The sequence below is a fragment of the Maniola jurtina genome, chromosome 11 (assembly GCF_905333055.1).
Source record: "Maniola jurtina chromosome 11, ilManJurt1.1, whole genome shotgun sequence".
Lineage (NCBI taxonomy): Eukaryota > Metazoa > Arthropoda > Insecta > Lepidoptera > Nymphalidae > Maniola > Maniola jurtina.
Genome location: NC_060039.1, coordinates 1,162,654 through 1,180,102, shown reverse-complemented (window position 1 = coordinate 1,180,102; position 17,449 = coordinate 1,162,654). Strand labels below are relative to the sequence as shown.

Genomic DNA, 17,449 nt, shown 5'->3' with positions numbered 1-17,449 from the left:
ATGTTAGATTTGTAAGATGATTAATTACCTAGACTTAAAACTAAAGCTACTAGGGTTACAAACGCGCCCAGGTCTGAGAAGAGCCCACAACAAAAAGCCGGGTATTCTTTTTATTATCACCACTTGCCGAAGTACTCAATCATTTCATATTTTGCTATGGATCCTACAATTACTGCTGAACCGATTCTAATCACAACCGCGCATTAATTTCGTTCCCATGAAAACTCAACAGTTGCCTCTGTGCATCGAAGAGTACGTTAAGCCGTCGGTCTCGGTTATTATCATTCATATAATAATTGCTAAACCTAGGTGTAGAAATCTCGTTATATTCTTCGTTTAGTCGTAACTCGTATTTAGACAAATTTAAAAGGTCCAAGAAAACCTTTTTTCATTCCATTCCATCAGTCTGTAAGAGTCCACTGTCCTTTTGATACATTGGAAAACCTTTACCATTATGTAATTTAGTGGAAGGAGATCACGATATTTAGTAATGAGAAATACGATGCAGAGTGAGAAATGCTTGAAAACTTCTTTAGGCGCGTTGGGTGTTTTTGAAATGGGTAAAAACTTCAAGGTCGCATCATTGACATGCAAATTATTACACAACCAAAATGACACTCTAAAACAGTTGTAGTAAAATTCAATTTTCACTGTATATTATGTACAGGTTAATTTAATTTAGATTAAATCTGTTCACGTTTCACAGATCGTTGACTTCGGGCAGCCCAACTATCTCAAGATCATGGAGACATGTCTCTCCGCAGGCCAGCCCATCATCATACAGAATGTGAGCGAGGTTCTAGACCCTTCCATAGCGCCCATCCTCGATAAGGCGATTGTCAAGATCGGACACGACTTGGTTATTAAGTTCAACGAGAAAATGGTGCCTTACAATCCGAACTTCAAGATGTATCTAACCACGAAATTAGGTAAAGAATTATTGTTGATATCAGAAGTTTTCTGGCTCCCTATCTAAGTTACTAAACTTCACGATGAGTTAGATGTTCCCGGGCTTGGCTAAAACTTTTCACCAGTTTAAACTACGAGAAATCGTCTTTTTTTCTTGTTTGGTGGATTTTTGTAGTGCCAGCCCAGCACTTCGCCAATGTCGAGTGGCCATGTCTATTTATCATAATCAGTTGGTGTTCAATTTGTTTATAAATCTCAATTTGGAACGGTTTTCAGAAAATACATCCAATTTTCCCTGCAAAAAAGGATTAAATATCAGAGCTTTTAATTCAATTTAGCTTAAACGTGACATGGCAATTAGTTCCATTGACTTGATATTTTTTAAACCTTTTACCAGGAAATCCTGTATACACGCCGGAAACCTTAACCAAAACGACGATGGTCAATTTTGCGGTGAAGGAACAGGGGCTGACGTCACAACTCTTGAGTATTGTGGTTCGTAAGGAGCGACCACAGCTCGAAACTATGAAGGATAACCTTGTAATGACTATTGCGAAGAATAAAAAGACTTTGGTTAGTTGTCAGCTGATTCTGCTTAGCCCGCAGTTTATTGTTAAGAGCCCTTGCGTTTCACTCGCTTACGGTATTTAGCAGCACTTTCTTTAGCGTCCCTTAACTTCTTAGCATATCACGTCTAAGGATGAGTCATTTGTTTGTTATTGACGTGTGCTACTGCTAAAAACAAATCAAATAAACAAACATCTTCGCATTATTGCCTTTCTAATGATACCTGTTTGGGGAACATCGGTTGGATGGTTTCAAAGTCTATAACGGGCATGCATATGTTGAAACATTTTTTACGTTTTATGTATTTTCCATCAGCCTGTATGCGTCCATTGCTGGACATAGGCCTTTCCAAGAGCGCGCCACCAAACACGGTCCTGCGCCTTTCTCATCCACCCGCTCCCCGCCACCTTCTTCAGGTCATCGGTCCAGCGGGCAGGAGGTCGTCCCACACTGCGCTTACCGGTACGCGGTCTCCACTCCAGAACACGTCTGCCCCATCGGCCGTCGGTTCTGCGACAGACATGACCTGCCCATTGCCACTTCAGCTTGCTAATCCTTTGAGCTATGTCGGTCGCTTTTGTTCTTCTGCGAATTTCCTCGTTCCGGATTTTATCCCTGAGAGTGATACCCAACATAGCTCGCTCCATAGCGCGCTGAGCGACCTTTAGTTTGTGGACGAGGCCAACTGTCAGTGTCCAAGTTTCTGCTCCATACGTCATCACAGGTAGGACGCACTGATTAAAGACCTTATAGACTACAGGCCCATGTTAAAAAATGGGTGGGTCATATGAACCACCAGGTGACGTATACAGGACGATATAAGAGCATAAAATAATAAGTTTCAGCACTATGCCGTCACTTGTAAGCTGTCCAACAGAGTGCTGGTGAGAATTGAAAAGTGCAGGTAGAGTGAGTACATTTTGGTCATATATTTTTGTACGGCATTTTTACCATCGATAGATCCATGAAAAATAATAAGAAAGCGCGCAGTGCCGTAAAAAAATGGTGCGCCACAAAGTCAGTAAATGTTTTGATTTTCTGACAATTTCCGGGGTAAATTTGGTCATTTAATTCTGTACGGCACTAGTTTCATACTGTTTCAATACAGCCTCTAATCCATTATTCCGCAACGCCGTACAAAAATCATGCGACAAGGGGAAAAAATTGAGGGTAGCAACCCCCTCTCTTTCCGTGGTCCGGGGGGTGATTTGAAACAACATAAAATTAATTTATTTTGAAAGTGTTTTATGCATAGATAATATTTTTTTACATGCCGTACATTTTCGTTGGTCCAAAGGTTTGTAGGGGATGTGGATATTATATACACACCCGTTCACTTCAGTTAGACGGCATAGTGATTTTATCATATTATCAATTGTTCTCTTCAAAAATATGTTAATGCCGTACAGTATCAGATGGCCATAAAGTACTACACCCTTAAAATGGTACCGTCATTTTCATCAGCCTAAAAGATATGGTCTGCATTAAAATGTACGGCATAATTTTTTCCTAATTTATTTATCTTAATACTATTTAAAACAAGGGAAAAGCGTAGAAAATTGCTATATTTTATTAATCTATGAATATTTAAACTTTTGCAATAATTTGAAAAATTTCAGTTTTTGTATTTATCTATAATTTTTTTTAGAACAGTTTCTTTTGAACGGCAATACTATATAACAATAGTATTTTACACTATCATGTTAAAAAAAAAGTTGCCGTACAGAGTCAAATGATTTTACAGCTTTAAAAATTAAGTATACCATGAAATTAAGATAATTATTGATACACATTCAAATGAACACTAATTTTTTTACGGCATTATTTTTAATAGTACTTTTGAGTGCTAGATAATGTTTTGGAACCAAAGCCGTACTTTGTCAAATCACCCCCCGGACCACGGAAAGAGAGGGGGTTGCTACCCTCAATTTTTTCCCCTTGTCGCATGATTTTTGTACGGCGTTGCGGAATAATGGATTAGAGGCTGTATTGAAACAGTATGAAACTAGTGCCGTACAGAATTAAATGACCAAATTTACCCCGGAAATTGTCAGAAAATCAAAACATTTACTGACTTTGTGGCGCACCATTTTTTTACGGCACTGCGCGCTTTCTTATTATTTTTCATGGATCTATCGATGGTAAAAATGCCGTACAAAAATATATGACCAAAATGTACTCACTCTACCTGCACTTTTCAATTCTCACCAGCACTATGTTGGACAGCTTACAAGTGACGGCATAGTGCTGAAACTTATTATTTTATGCTCTTATATCGTCCTGTATACGTCACCTGGTGGTTCATATGACCCACCCATTTTTAAACATGGGCCTGTAGTCTATTAGTCTTGAGGCTTTGCGGTATCGACGATTCGAAGACCTGACGTAGCTTTACCTATAAACGTCTTCGTCTATCTTTTAGGTTGATCTAGAAAACGACCTGCTCCGCATAATGTACGAGTCTCAAGTGCCTCTACTGGAGAACGAAGAGCTGTTCATAACGCTGCAGACCTCGCAGCGGACCTCCCAGGAAGTGAAGGAGGCCCTCATCACGTCGCAGGTCACGGAGAAAGAGATCGACACTGCCAGACAGGTTCGTATGCTATGAGCTGGAACTAAGAACAATTTGACGACAAGAATCGTATAAAGAAACAATGTGTAGTAGATCTTCTGGCATTTGCTTTACTGTCGAAAGTGGTGTCGTCAAAAATACTTTGCATAAATTATGATAGTTCTTATAAATAATTTTAAGTGATATTGTGAAATGATGAAACTAAAAAGAATACAAGCGCAATTAATTATATTTATCATTATTACATTAATTCTATATTAAAATTCAGCAATTGACAATCAAAGAGTTTAATAGGGTTTTTAATTTGACAGGGTTTTTAGAGATAAGTTAAAATTGCCATTTTACAGAAATCGCTGTGAGTAGTTTGGATTTTAATTATATGCTATGCCATTCATAACATAACTGATATTTAAAACCAATTCCTACTGTTCTACTGTTACGTTACCTGTAATATTTTGCAGGGCTATGTCCCTGTGGCAGTGCGTGCGTCAGTACTATTCTTCGCACTTAACGACCTGTCCCGCATTGACCCAATGTATCAATTCTCGTTGGACGCCTACATCGATCTGTTCACATACTCCATCGACCGCAGCCCCAAGAGCGGCGAGCTGGAAGATAGAATCAACAACCTGAACGAGTTTCACACCTTTGCTGTATATAAGTGAGCTATTTTCTTCCCTAGATTATATATATGTAGCTTAGTTATTCATTTATCCAAACGAAGGAATATCACAGCGCTGGTCTTACGTAATCGACCAAGTAATACCCACAATTTAAAGAATTTAAAAAATTTGACGACCTCCCTGGCTGCATCATAAGTACAGTGAACTAGAGTGAGAACACAACACAATACAAACCAAAGGAGTGTATGGGTTTAATGGAAAACTGCCATACCCCTTCCAGGTTAGCCCGCTTCCATCTTCCATCATCACTTTCCACCAGGTGAGATTGCAGTCAAGGGTAATCTGAATAAAAAAATATTCCAGGAATACCTGTCGAGCATTATTCGAGCGGCACAAGCTCCTGCTGTCGTTCCACATGGTGTCGCGTATCCTGTTCCAGCAGGGCAAGATGAGCTCCCACGAGTACATGTTCCTGCTCAAGGGTGGTGTAGTGCTGGACCGCTCCGAGCAGCCTGACAATCCCACAAGTCCGTCCTTTTCTGTATTACTCCATCCATCTGTCCATCCATCCATCCCTTCTCTATATTACCCCATTCATTGTCGATTCATCAATCTATCCATCATCCATCCTTCACCCATCCTCTGCAGACCTCCAGTTTTTCGGGCGCGGGAAGTCGTTTACATAACTATCGCCAGTAACTAGACAAGCTCTTGTGGTCTCTAGACAAGCTGAGCAATATAAGTACTGGTATATTATTCTGAGATCTCAATCTTTCCCATATGCGGTTGCATCTAATTTTCTCCAGGAAGTAATCCCCCCCCCAAATACCCCCCCAATTTCCCCAAAAAAGAAATTCCCCAAAGTAATCTAAAGGTAACGGGCTACCTGGAGAGAGGGTTAAAGGGAAAGCAACTACGGGGCTACAGCTACTTTTTTTACTTGACTTAGTGGAGTTTTGTGCTCCATTCCCTCTCTCTTAGCAAATAAATAAAAAAACACTTTTTGCAGCAAAAGATATACATTGAATTGAGATTATAACGTTTAGATTGACTTAAGGCGTACATTTTGGCAGACTGGCTGCCAGAAGATTGCTGGGATAATATCACCGAGATGGACAAGCTACCGGGTTTCCACGGCATCACGGACGGTTTCGAAACCTTTTCCAAGGATTGGAAGGAGTGGTACCTGCATCCTGAGCCGGAAACACAACCGCTCATCGGTAGGACATGCACTATTCAAGTCACCTCTCTCTTTCTCTCTCTCCTTCTTGGTATTCCTCATTGCTGATATAATATGATGATGATGAGGACTGCGTGCACAATAGTTCCTTTCAGGTACAGAAGGATCACTCCGCAAAGACGTTTAAATAACTAGCAACTCTACAAGAGCAGTAACATGCAATTCAGCTTGCACAGCTCTGTATAGTAGACTTTATTAAATACTAGCTGATGCCCGCGACTTCGCCCGCGTGGATTTAGGTTTTTCGAAATCCCGTGGGAACTCTTTGATTTTCCGGGATAAAAAGTAGCCTATGTGCTAATCCAGGGTATAATCTATCTCCATTCTAAATTTCAGCCCAATCCGTCCAGTAGTTTTTGCGTGAAGGAGTAACAAACACACACACACACACATACAAACTTTCGCCTTTATAATATTAGTGTGATGTTACTCTATTTCTATCGCGTAAACTCTTACCTATTATCTCTCTCCTTCATAACAGATAGAGTTACGCGAGAGCCCTGGAAAGGGCGCGTTGCCGTTGGTATATTTCGGGTCACGAGACCAAATTAGTACAGGAAAAGAATAAAATATTCTGAAGAAACTATACAAAAGGGTCCAAGGGCGGCCTTATTGCTAAAGCAATCTCTTACAGGCAACCTTAGGTGAAGTGATTTGATTGACCAGAGAGAATCTAGTTTTAGATATTTTAGATATTCCGCCGGATTTGTATTTATATATTTCCCCAGGTCTATTTTTTTTTCTCCAGGTGAATGGAACGATGTGTGTAACGAGTTCCAACGCATTCTATTCGTGCGGTCGTTGCGGATAGACCGTGTATCGGCGTGCATCACTACTTACATCGTTAACGTCCTAGGACCACGATATGTTGAGCCGCCCGTGCTCGATATTAAGGTAATACATACTTAGACAGATAGATAGATAGAAGTCTTTATTGCACACAAAAACATGTAAACGAACAACACAGAAGGAAGAAAACATCAAAACAATTGTGTGCAAAGGCGGCCTTATTGCTTAGAGCAATCTCTACCAGGCAACCTTTGCTGACTTATTTCACAGTTCACGACAGTTATGAAACTTATAACTAAACCTCGAGGTTTATCTACATTGGTAGGTGTCAAATGTTGGTAGGCTATAAAACGGCTAGGTATCTTTGATTTCACGTCACCTCTAGTGGTCAAATCCATACTAATATTATAAATGCGAAAGTGTATCCGTCTCTCTGTCTGTCTGTCTGTTTGCTAGCATTTCATGGCCCAACAGATTCACTGATTCCGTGGACGTATACATAATATATGCTACTTTTTATCCCGGAAAATTTAAGAGTTCCCATGGGATTCTTAAAAGCCCATACGTTTAACCAATTTTTTACATAATGAGGTACAGTGGTAGCTTGCATCCCGAAAATTGTCAGGCAACTTTTTATTTCGGAAAATAAAATAGTTTCCACGGGATTTAAGAAAATATACATCTATGCGAACGAAGTCGCGGGCATCATTTAGTACCTATTATTTGACAGATGTCGATTCAGGATTAAACCAAGAGTTTCCTCACTAGTTAACTCTGGCCATGTTTATTCGTCTTACTTTCTTGTAAGGTCCCCAGGTCAATTAATGGCCGTTAAGATTTCAAAACAAAAAGTGGGTATCAAAAGAGACTCAACCAGAATCCTTCTCTTTTGATCCCCAATTAAAAGGCAAAGGTTTTGGATGAAGAGAATTCTTATATTGGATATTTTCGTAAATCCAGGCAGCCTGGGAGGAATCAACATGGAAAACCTCCCTTCTATTTGTGCTGTCGCCTGGAGTGGACCCGACGTCCGCTCTCATCCAACTCGCGACCGACGTGAAGATGTTTGATAAGTTCCAGTCACTTAGTCTGGGGCAGGGCCAGGCTCCTACTGCCGCCAAGTAAGGACACTAAGTGTATAGTACGCGACGTGGGAACGCCCCGCACACCCGCACAGCCTCCGCGCTAACCCGATGCGGGCGAGCGCTAGTGACGCGATAGTGGGCGAGGCGTCCCTCCGCCTCATACCCCAATTGCCATCTCAACCTGTCGCGTAATATAGTTGGGTTCACTACAAAAATCGTCGTTAACATTGGCTACCCTCCGGACTCAAAAGTGAGCGCTGTAGTCTTATAAATGGGAAACCCCGAGTACAATCCCGGCAGGTATTTATTTTTTCTAAATTGGCTCAGTTTCATAAAAACTGTAATTTTTCTTCGGTTTATGTTTTCGATTTTTCCTATTCCTTAATTTTTCCAAGAGGTATTTTCTATTATTAGTCCGAGATATGGAAGTTTTGGGAGTTATGCGAGTTATGGAAGTTCCCCGTATTAAGCATTACAAGTTTTGGGTATTAAATGCAGTTGGTTATAGATAAAAGGAGCTAAGGAAGAGATGTATCTGAGTGTAGGTATTGTTCCTTTATACTACGTGGGAAGCCCAAGATTGGCTGACAAACCTATCGCGTATCTTGGCGCAATTCATTTCAAGCAAGCTTGATAAATCACCCACAGCGCATATTCTTAAACCACTCACTGAAACTGCTCAGGTTCATAAATCACCTACTGCGCAAGTTCAAGGTTAGTGTTCTGTTCTCGTGACGTTAAATTATAACGAACTTAGAAAAGAACCGATATATCAGTCATATTTTTTTTTTCAATCTAGAATGCTAGCTCACGGCATGAAAGAGGGCGGTTGGGTGTTCCTCGCCAACTGCCACTTGGCTTGCGCGTGGCTCGGCGCACTACGTGGCTTGGACAACCCGCGCATACACCCGCGCTTCCGTCTCTGGCTCTCCTCCATGCCTGATGACAAGTTCCCTCTCAACGTCCTGCAGAGGTCCATCAAGATGACTACTGAACCACCTCAGGCAAGTTGGCATCGTGATTGGTCAAACCAAAAAAACCAAACACGTAACCCATTCTATCCCTCTGCCTGATGATTCCTGAATTTCTTACCAACGTTCTCCAGAGGTCCGTTGAGGTGACCACAAAATTACCCCAGGTAAGTAGACATCGTAATTAATCAGGTCAAGAGGTCAAAATGATAAAACGCAATCATTTTTTTAATTTTCGCATTCTTATTAAGTTCAAAACAAATAACTCATTTGTCATTAAATATTAGCTACTAAGGGCCAATTTTTCATTCGTCGAATAACTTTTATCTGAGGAATAAATTTGACGCATTGACAGATTTCCTATGCAAAAACTGTCAAACCCTCAAATTTATTCCTCAGATAGAGGTTATTTGACGATTGAAAAATCGGCCCATAAAAGTATAATTTTTGCGCAGGGTTTAAAAGGCAACCTGGTCCGTCTGTACGCAAACCTGAACGAGGATAAGTTCGACGAGGCGACGCCTAAGTACCGCAGACTGCTGTTCTGCGTGTCTTTCTTCCATTGCTCGCTGATCGCCAGGAAACGGTTCCGGCAGCTTGGATACAATGCTGTATACAGCTTCAACGATTCGGATTTTGAGGTAAGGCTCTAGATAGACCAGCGCTTGGCTGCAACCAGACCTGCTGGCAAGTGATAATGCAGCCTAAGATGGAGCGCTCTTGCGATAGAAGATGTCTAACTGTCTATTCACTCTCGACTTAAAGGTAGGAACTCATCCTTAAATTGGGAGGGGACTGATGCTGGAAGCGCGTTTCATAACCTAAAAACGAGAAGGCACTCAGTGGTGACTGCTGTACGAGTGGGAGGACTCAGATCTAATTCCCGGCTGAATCGATTTGGTAATTTATAATTTTTAAATTGGCTAGTTAGTATCCTACCGCATACCGTCTAGCGATTTTGCGTTCTGGTACGCCCTATAGAGTCCAATTTGGGGCATGCGTTTATTGAAAATGCCATACTTCTTCCAGGTCCGCTTTAATCTTAGATTACGACATTATTTACTACAAACTACGCTCACATTCAAGGGCTGATTTGTCGTCAAAAAAAATCTAATATTTTTCTATATAAGTCTTTTTCATTGATACCTCTACATAACCATAATTATTATGAACAGATTTCTACTGCAAGCGGACGTTAGTGTAATTTGCAGGGAATAAATACTCTTATCCTTTCTAGGTGTCAAACATAGCTTATTCTCCTTTTTCGTGTTAGCTTCAAAGATTCACAGCTCAAAGCCATACCTATATCGAGGTTGACCTGATCACAAAACTATTAATATTTTTTTTTTTAAGCTAAGATGCTTAATAATACAACTCCTTTACAGGTGTCAGATAACTTGCTAGCGAACTATCTGGAAGAATACGAGGAAGTGCCATGGGACGCACTGCGCTACTTATTCTCCATCATCAACTACGGAGGCCACATCACCGATGACTGGGACAAGCGCGTGCTCATCGCTTACATCAACCAGTTCTTCTGCGAAGAGGCGCTCGATGTGCCGTTTTACAGGTAACATTCAACTTGCTAGCGAACTATCAGGGAGAATACGAGGAGGTGTCATGGGACCTCTTCTCCATCATCAACTAGTATTGCGGGAAAGGCGATGGCAACTTGAGAAAAAATACAGTGGCTCAATGTAAGCGACCAAGGCTTGCCGAGTGATCTCCGTTTTCTGTCCACAAATCAAAGGATCGCAATTGGTAAACAGCCTTTACAGATCGAGCAATGGAATTATCAATTCAATAGATACAGGTTCACTGATTTGTTGGGATACGGTATTCGTCTATGTCAAAAATAAATTATTCCTCAGTGATTATTAAATAGAGGGTCTTCCGAAACACGTAAAATCCACGTCACTTGTCAGTTTTAAGTGAAATAACCATTTTAAATTATCGATTAAACTAAAAATGCACGTCAAATCATTGAGTGACATCACATGCCAGTATTTCATAGAAGCTCGGCGAGCACCCCCACACGATTGCTAAATTCAATAAAACATACTTTCAAATGAATCTTTGTGTCTTAGACTTTCGAGTATCCCTGCGTACCACATCCCACGGGACGGCAGTCTGGAGTCGTACCGCGACTTTCTGGACCTTCTACCGGCGTACGAGCGCGCGGAATCCGTGGGACAACACGCCTCGGCTGACGTCGCTGCTTTAGCACAGGTAACCTTGGTCAAAAGATCCTACTGCCGCCAGACCTTCCTTATTTTCTGAGAAACAAAATGTTTGGGAAAGAGTTGTGCTAGTATATACTGCTCTGAAAACAACCAAAGCAATTATTATCTTCATTCAATAAAATTCCTGAACAAGTGCTTCAAGGTTACTCTATGTTTCAGGACGCGCGAATAATGTGTTCGACTTTGTTCGCACTCGCATCTACTGGTGGCGGCGGTGGGGGTGGGGGAGAAGATCAAAAGGTATTCCTTGAATCTTTGCTCATGTATAGGATACGACAGGTCGAGATGCCAATCGGGGTATGAGGCGAGGGGACGCCCGTTCACCCGCACGTCACCTGTGCTATCCCGCACGGGAGCTGTGCGGGTGTGCGGTGCGTGTGCATGATATGTTATGAAACAAGGGAATCTATATCTTTCCGGCTCCAATGGCCATCGCCTCTACGACAGGCATGGCCTGCCCACTGCCACTTCAGCTTGCTAATAGCTTGGGCTATTTCAGTGACCTTGGTGCTCTTGCGGACCTCCTCATTTTACAATTCTAAAATATGCCTGCAATATTGTTGATCAGCCGTTAACCCTCGTTCTTTTCTTGACTAGGTGGATGAGCTGGCAGCAGAGATGCTGTCCAAGCTGCCAAGTCGCATTGACATGGAGACCACAGAGCGGATGATGGGGCCCGAGATCGTGATGCCGATGTGCGTCTCCCTGCTGCAGGAGATTGGCTACTACAACACTCTGATCTCCAGCATCGTTGCCGGACTAAAGGTAGCTTTTTTTTTGTCTGGTGGGAAGCTTCGGCCGTGGCTAGTTACCACTCTACTGGCAAAGCCGTGCCGCCAAGCGATTTAGCGGTCTGGTATGATGCCGTGTATAAACCAAAGGGGTATGGGTTTAATAAAAACTGCCATACCCCTTCCAAGTGAGAACGCTTCCATCTTAGACTGCCTCTTCACTTACCACCAAGTGAGATTGCAGTCAAGGGCTAACTTGTATCTGAATTTAAAAAAACAGCACAGCTACAACTTGCTCGAGTGGCTCGCACGCTGTAGACGCCTGGGCCGCTCGCTTGAAGCGCGTGGTAAGCGAGACGTCAACCATCGAGTGGCTAGATTGCGGAACTTTGCGGTGGTTTTCGCATGTGTTGTATAAAGCTGTATTTCCTGGATTTCAGGAACTCCGGCGTGCGATCGAGGGCTTGGTGGTGATGTCAGAGATGCTGGAGATTATGTACAACTGTATATTTGAGGGAAGAGTACCATCGTTCTGGCAAAAAGGTAAGTTTCCTTAAAACAAAATAAAAATTACACACACACACACACACGCACACGCACGCGCACACACCCACCCACACACGCACACAGACACACACACACACACACACACACACACAGACACACACACACACACACACACACACACACACACACACACACACACACACACACACACACACACACACACACACACACACACACACACACACACACACAGTTTAATAATCTATAAGCTCGTCCCTCGATGAAGCATACCTACGAAGGCACGGCCCTTCAACTCTCGTCTTAATCTCTTTCTCACTCTTTCCTCTTATACGATAGAAAGAGAGGCGTTTATAAAATTTCAAGCCGCAGCGCTATACGAGCTGAATTGTACTTTATCAAATGTCTTTGATACCACTGGCTGACTGGCAGGCTGGAAGGTACTACTTATGAAGTATTCTGTGGTATAATACAGCTCGTCCCTCAATGAAGCCGCTGGGCGCGTGGTGTCGGGAACTATACCTGCGCGGGTCACACTTGAGCGCGTGGGCCAACGCCCCCCGCTCTCCTCCTACCTTATGCTGGCTGCCGTCTCTGGTCGCACCCACTGGCTTCCTCACCGCTGTTATGCAGGTATAGTACTTAAAAAATTTGTTCTCACGCGCCATTTTAACTTTATGTGTCAAGTATATCAAAAGTACGATTTTAGTCCTTATTTTAAAGGTGAACCGTATTTTTTTAGATTCAAATACAAGTTAGGCCTTGACCGCAATCTCACCTAGTGTTAAGTGATGATGCAGTCTAAGATGGAAACGGGCTAATCTGGAAGGGATTTTGATATAACAGTTGACCCATAGATTTTAATCCTTCTTCTTCACTTGATTGGTGGCTTATTGTATTGCCAACCCAGCACAATGCACTTCGCCAATGTCGAGTAGCTCGAGGGAGGCACATAGAAGATTGTTCGGTAAAAATGTGCCAATTTACTTTTCTGTAATAGTTAATTTTAGTCCTTATTTAAAAGGTGAACCGTACTTTTGATATGACAAATGACCCACAGTTAAAATGGCGCGTGAAAAGTAATTTTGTACGGACTATATAATATAGTCCGTACAAAATTACTTTTCACACTAATAGTCGAAACAATAGTCTAAATATAGTCTATATTTATGTTTCGACTATTTGTTATAACTTCCTCCTTTCGTTTTCGTATCGCGTTGTCTCTGTCGTTGATACCAACAAAACGTCACATGTGTGACAGAGACAACGCTCTACGAAGCCGAATTCCCTTTCTAAAGGTCAATGTACTATATTTCCTGTCGGCAACTGTACCATATTTTGGAAGATTGAGAAAGCAATGGGGAATTACCATTTTTGGTTTTCTTTCTCACAGACTACTGCCCGTGGTGAGAGCTGGCCCATCGACACATTGTGTTGGGAGTTCACTGTGATGCCGCTCGAGGAAAATGCTTTCGTGCGCCCGCCGAGGGATGGAGGCGTTTATATACGGTGAATAACATATTTTTTTTCGTGAAAACTGACTGACCCGCCCGAATTCTAGAATCCCTTGAAATTTTAGAGCCACCATGTAAACCATAGAAGAAAAATTTCAAAAGTCAAAAGCGTCTTGAAAGCTAAGCAAATCTTTAAATTTGAGAACACATGGCTGGCTAAAACTACCAAATTCCACTAAAATGGAACAACCAGACATTCGGAGAGTTGGAAGATTCCAGAAATTGGATATTTAGGAAAATAATTTCCAACGGATTCCTTGTAAAAGTTTAATTGAATAAAAAATATTTCTATGTATTTCTATTCCTGCAAATCTTAATAAGCTTGTACTATTTTACCTCAGAGGCCTATTCCTGGAGGGCGCGAGTTGGTTCCGCAAGGACGGCCACCTGCAGGAACCACTACCGATGCAGCTCGTGTTCCCCTTGACGCCCATACACTTCAAGCCCATCCGAGCCACCGGTCGACGGCTGAAAAGTAAGTTCTGTGACTCCATAGGCTGTCCTACCCTGTACCAAGCTCATGTTCAATCGTGCATGTAGCACTGCAGCCACTTATGGGATGGCTCTCCCAAGTACCAGCTTGAAGCATTGGATTCGGTGGATGGCCGGGCTCGAAGACTCATTGGTGACGAAGCACTGGTGAATTCTAAACTTCAACATTTGGAACATTGGCGCAAAGTTGCCCGGCTATCGGTATTATACAGGATATATTTCGGAGAGTGTGCTCAAGAGCTTTTTGACCTGATTCCTCCTTCAGCCATCCATCTACCATCGTACCGCAAAGCATCGTCAAGGTCTGTACGTAGTTGAAATTTATCGGATACGTACGAAGCGATTTACTTCCTCGTTTCCAATCCTAACCGCTAGAATATGGAACGCCCTTCTGGCATCAGTTTTCCTCTCCACTTTTAATATGAGTACCTTCAAGTCAAAAGTTAAAGGGCATCTTAGCAAGCGCTCTCCATCTTAGGCTGCATCATCACTTGCCAGCGGGTCTGATTGCAGACAACTATAAATTAAAAAAAAGTCAGGCCACGCTACAGTTTCAGGCAACCCCTACCTGACTGCCAATTTTTTTTATAGCGAGGTCTACAAACACTAAACATGACGTTTTCCCCGCAGATCGCTACGTCTGTCCGTGCTACTACTACCCGTTACGCAAGGGCGCGTTCGTTGTGGCCGTGGACCTCCCCGCCGGCAAGCAGACCTCCGACTTCTGGGTCAAACGGGGCACCGCGCTGCTTTGCACCCTCGCAACATAGGAGCGTTTGTTGTAGTCTGATATTTGTCTAAAGATGAATAAATAGTTATAAAGAATTTGTGGTTTTTATTTTATGACCAACCAACTCATGCTCGCGGCTTTGTCCACGTGGATTTAGGTTTTTAAAAATCTTTACGCACAAACAAAATAGTACAGTAGAAAGTAAAACTAGGAATAGAATTTCGTAGAGCGCGCCATTTCTAGCGAACAATGAGTGAATGAATAATTACGAACAATGACTACGAATAATCTAATGCTGCGCTTACATGGGCATTATTTAAGCAATTGTTGCACGGCAACACGTATGGATCAATCTGGGGCAAATTTGAAGCAATTATTTCGCGCAAAATTGCTGAAATTTTCAGGTACCTATTGCAGCAAATTGCTTTATGTGATCGTGACGTCATAATGAACTAAATTACCTGGTATCAATAGATACATATTTATGCCTGGTATTGTTAGGGCCGGCGCACATGGCGGAGCGCAGCGCAGAGCATTTTTCACAGTCAAAATCAACATCAAATAATCATCAATAAATATCTAAAATCAATTATGCATCAGTGCGGATACTCGCGCAGTCCCGCGCGTGCTGGCGCATTCTCTGGTAGAAATTTGCGTAATGTGTCACGCGATTAGAAAACTTCGCGGGCATGTTCTGCGCTGCGCTCCGCCATATGTGCGCCGGCCCTAAGGGTACCTTTATGAGAGTACATTACTTTTAGTAGATAATAGTATTTAGATAAGGCTAGCTTTAAGTTTTATTGTAATACTAGCTGATGCCCGCAGCTTCGCCCGCGCGGATTGGTCAGATCCCCTGCAGCATCAGGATTGAGGAGTTGGACTCCAAATTTTTTATGAAACAATGTCGCAAAGTTCCTCTATCGATTAAAAAAGAAATGATGCAAATCGGTTCAGAAATCTCGGAGATTTCGGTGTACATAGGTAGAAAAACACAACTCCCTTTTTGAAAGTCGGTTAAAAAAGTAGCCTATGTTACGCCCTGGTCAATCCTCTACTTGCCTGTGAAAGTCCCGTCAAAATCGGTTCAGCCGTTCCAAAGATTAGCCTTTTCAAACAGACAGACAGACAGACAGACAGACAGACAAAAATTTTAAAAACGTGTGATTCAGTTATGGTATCGTTCAAATAACCATATGAGCTTAATATGAGGTAGTTATTTCGAAATTACAGACAGACACTCCAATTTTATTTATTATAGTATAGATAATATTTTCAGTAGTTGTTGTTATTCGTAGGTGAATTATGGTATTATGATATTAAGTACCTTTATTAATATTCTATATATGAGGCGCAAGCCGCATAGTGTAGCAGGAATCTTATAAAATAAAAGACATGAGTTTAAAAAAAACTTTATTTACAACTTACATCTAATTATTATAAGTACCTACGCGTAAATTAATAATAACGAATACAGTAAATATTATTATGCATTTATCTTAAGAGATAGTCAGGAAAACATTAATTATTATTAATATAAATAACTTCATCAAAACGAGCTTAGCGTTTAATTGAATTTTGAAATGACAATTTCTTTGTGATTTACAACTCGATGAAACGAAAAAGAGACAAACACATACATCTATAGGATTTAGCCTGTGAGAGAATGAGATAGAATTAGAATACATCGTACAGCGTTTCCTATTATTTCATAGGTACTAATTTAGTTACCTCATGCCTTTAGAGTAATTTAATGGTTGAAATTCAAAACTGCAAGTCTGTATTAAATATAATGTAGGTAAGTAAGATGTAATTACCTATAGTAAAGTGTAAAATAATTTTTAATCTTGGTAACAATATTAAGTACTTAGAACAAATAAATATATCCTACCATTCCTGATAAACTGCATTCGTCTCATTCTCTCGGTTTAGTTTTCTGAAGGTTTCACTTCTAACGCGCTAAAACTCATATGTTTTTATTCATAAAACATTTAACTAATATGGCACTTATATACCTAGTAGTGACTGTTAACAATAATATAAAATAGCTTGTTTCAGAGAATGTACTGTATGTTAGTGTAATATAAATATTATATCTAATAATGTAATGTCATACATAAGCAAAGTAAATCTTTTCATATCCCCAAATATCATAAAGTATAATAAAATGGGGAATTTCACATACCTAAGTAATATACCTAGATACTTATTCTGAAATCTTAATTCTTAATCTAAATACATACCATACCCACATAGTTGCGATTGATATGAAATCAAGCTATTTGTAATGCCTAATAAAGATAAGTTATTTAGCAACGTTGTAATTTAAAAAAATTGTATGGTGTTTTAAGTACCTACCAATTTATTAATAACGAACGATTTTAGCAGAAATATAATCAAGTAGTTAACTTTAAAACAAATGGTTCATATTAAAAGTAAGTAATTTGGAAGTATTAATAGT

The 17,449-nt window shown here is 41.1% G+C and overlaps 1 protein-coding gene across 2 annotated transcripts in view; it reads left to right on the top strand.

Moving 5' to 3' along the window:
- Nucleotides 1-15,068, top strand: part of LOC123869377 (dynein axonemal heavy chain 2) — a 70,588-nt gene extending 55,520 nt beyond the window's left edge. Inside the window, exons 63-81 of one of the 2 annotated variants that reach the window (XM_045912267.1) lie at nt 707-929; nt 1,307-1,482; nt 3,899-4,069; nt 4,510-4,709; nt 5,035-5,198; nt 5,745-5,891; nt 6,660-6,805; nt 7,661-7,821; nt 8,585-8,789; nt 9,212-9,397; nt 10,142-10,326; nt 10,844-10,985; nt 11,159-11,239; nt 11,597-11,764; nt 12,171-12,273; nt 12,731-12,888; nt 13,649-13,764; nt 14,111-14,244; nt 14,892-15,068. In XM_045912267.1, coding sequence (XP_045768223.1) covers nt 707-929; nt 1,307-1,482; nt 3,899-4,069; nt 4,510-4,709; nt 5,035-5,198; nt 5,745-5,891; nt 6,660-6,805; nt 7,661-7,821; nt 8,585-8,789; nt 9,212-9,397; nt 10,142-10,326; nt 10,844-10,985; nt 11,159-11,239; nt 11,597-11,764; nt 12,171-12,273; nt 12,731-12,888; nt 13,649-13,764; nt 14,111-14,244; nt 14,892-15,031 — 3,006 coding nt within the window. In that variant the 3' untranslated portion in view covers nt 15,032-15,068. Of the gene's footprint in view, nt 1-706; nt 930-1,306; nt 1,483-3,898; nt 4,070-4,509; nt 4,710-5,034; nt 5,199-5,744; nt 5,892-6,659; nt 6,806-7,660; nt 7,822-8,584; nt 8,790-9,211; nt 9,398-10,141; nt 10,327-10,843; nt 10,986-11,158; nt 11,240-11,596; nt 11,765-12,170; nt 12,274-12,730; nt 12,889-13,648; nt 13,765-14,110; nt 14,245-14,891 lie in introns of those variants that run through there. The other variant, XR_006796880.1, reaches the window with a different exon arrangement.
- The last annotated feature ends 2,381 nt before the right edge of the window (nt 15,069-17,449 follow it).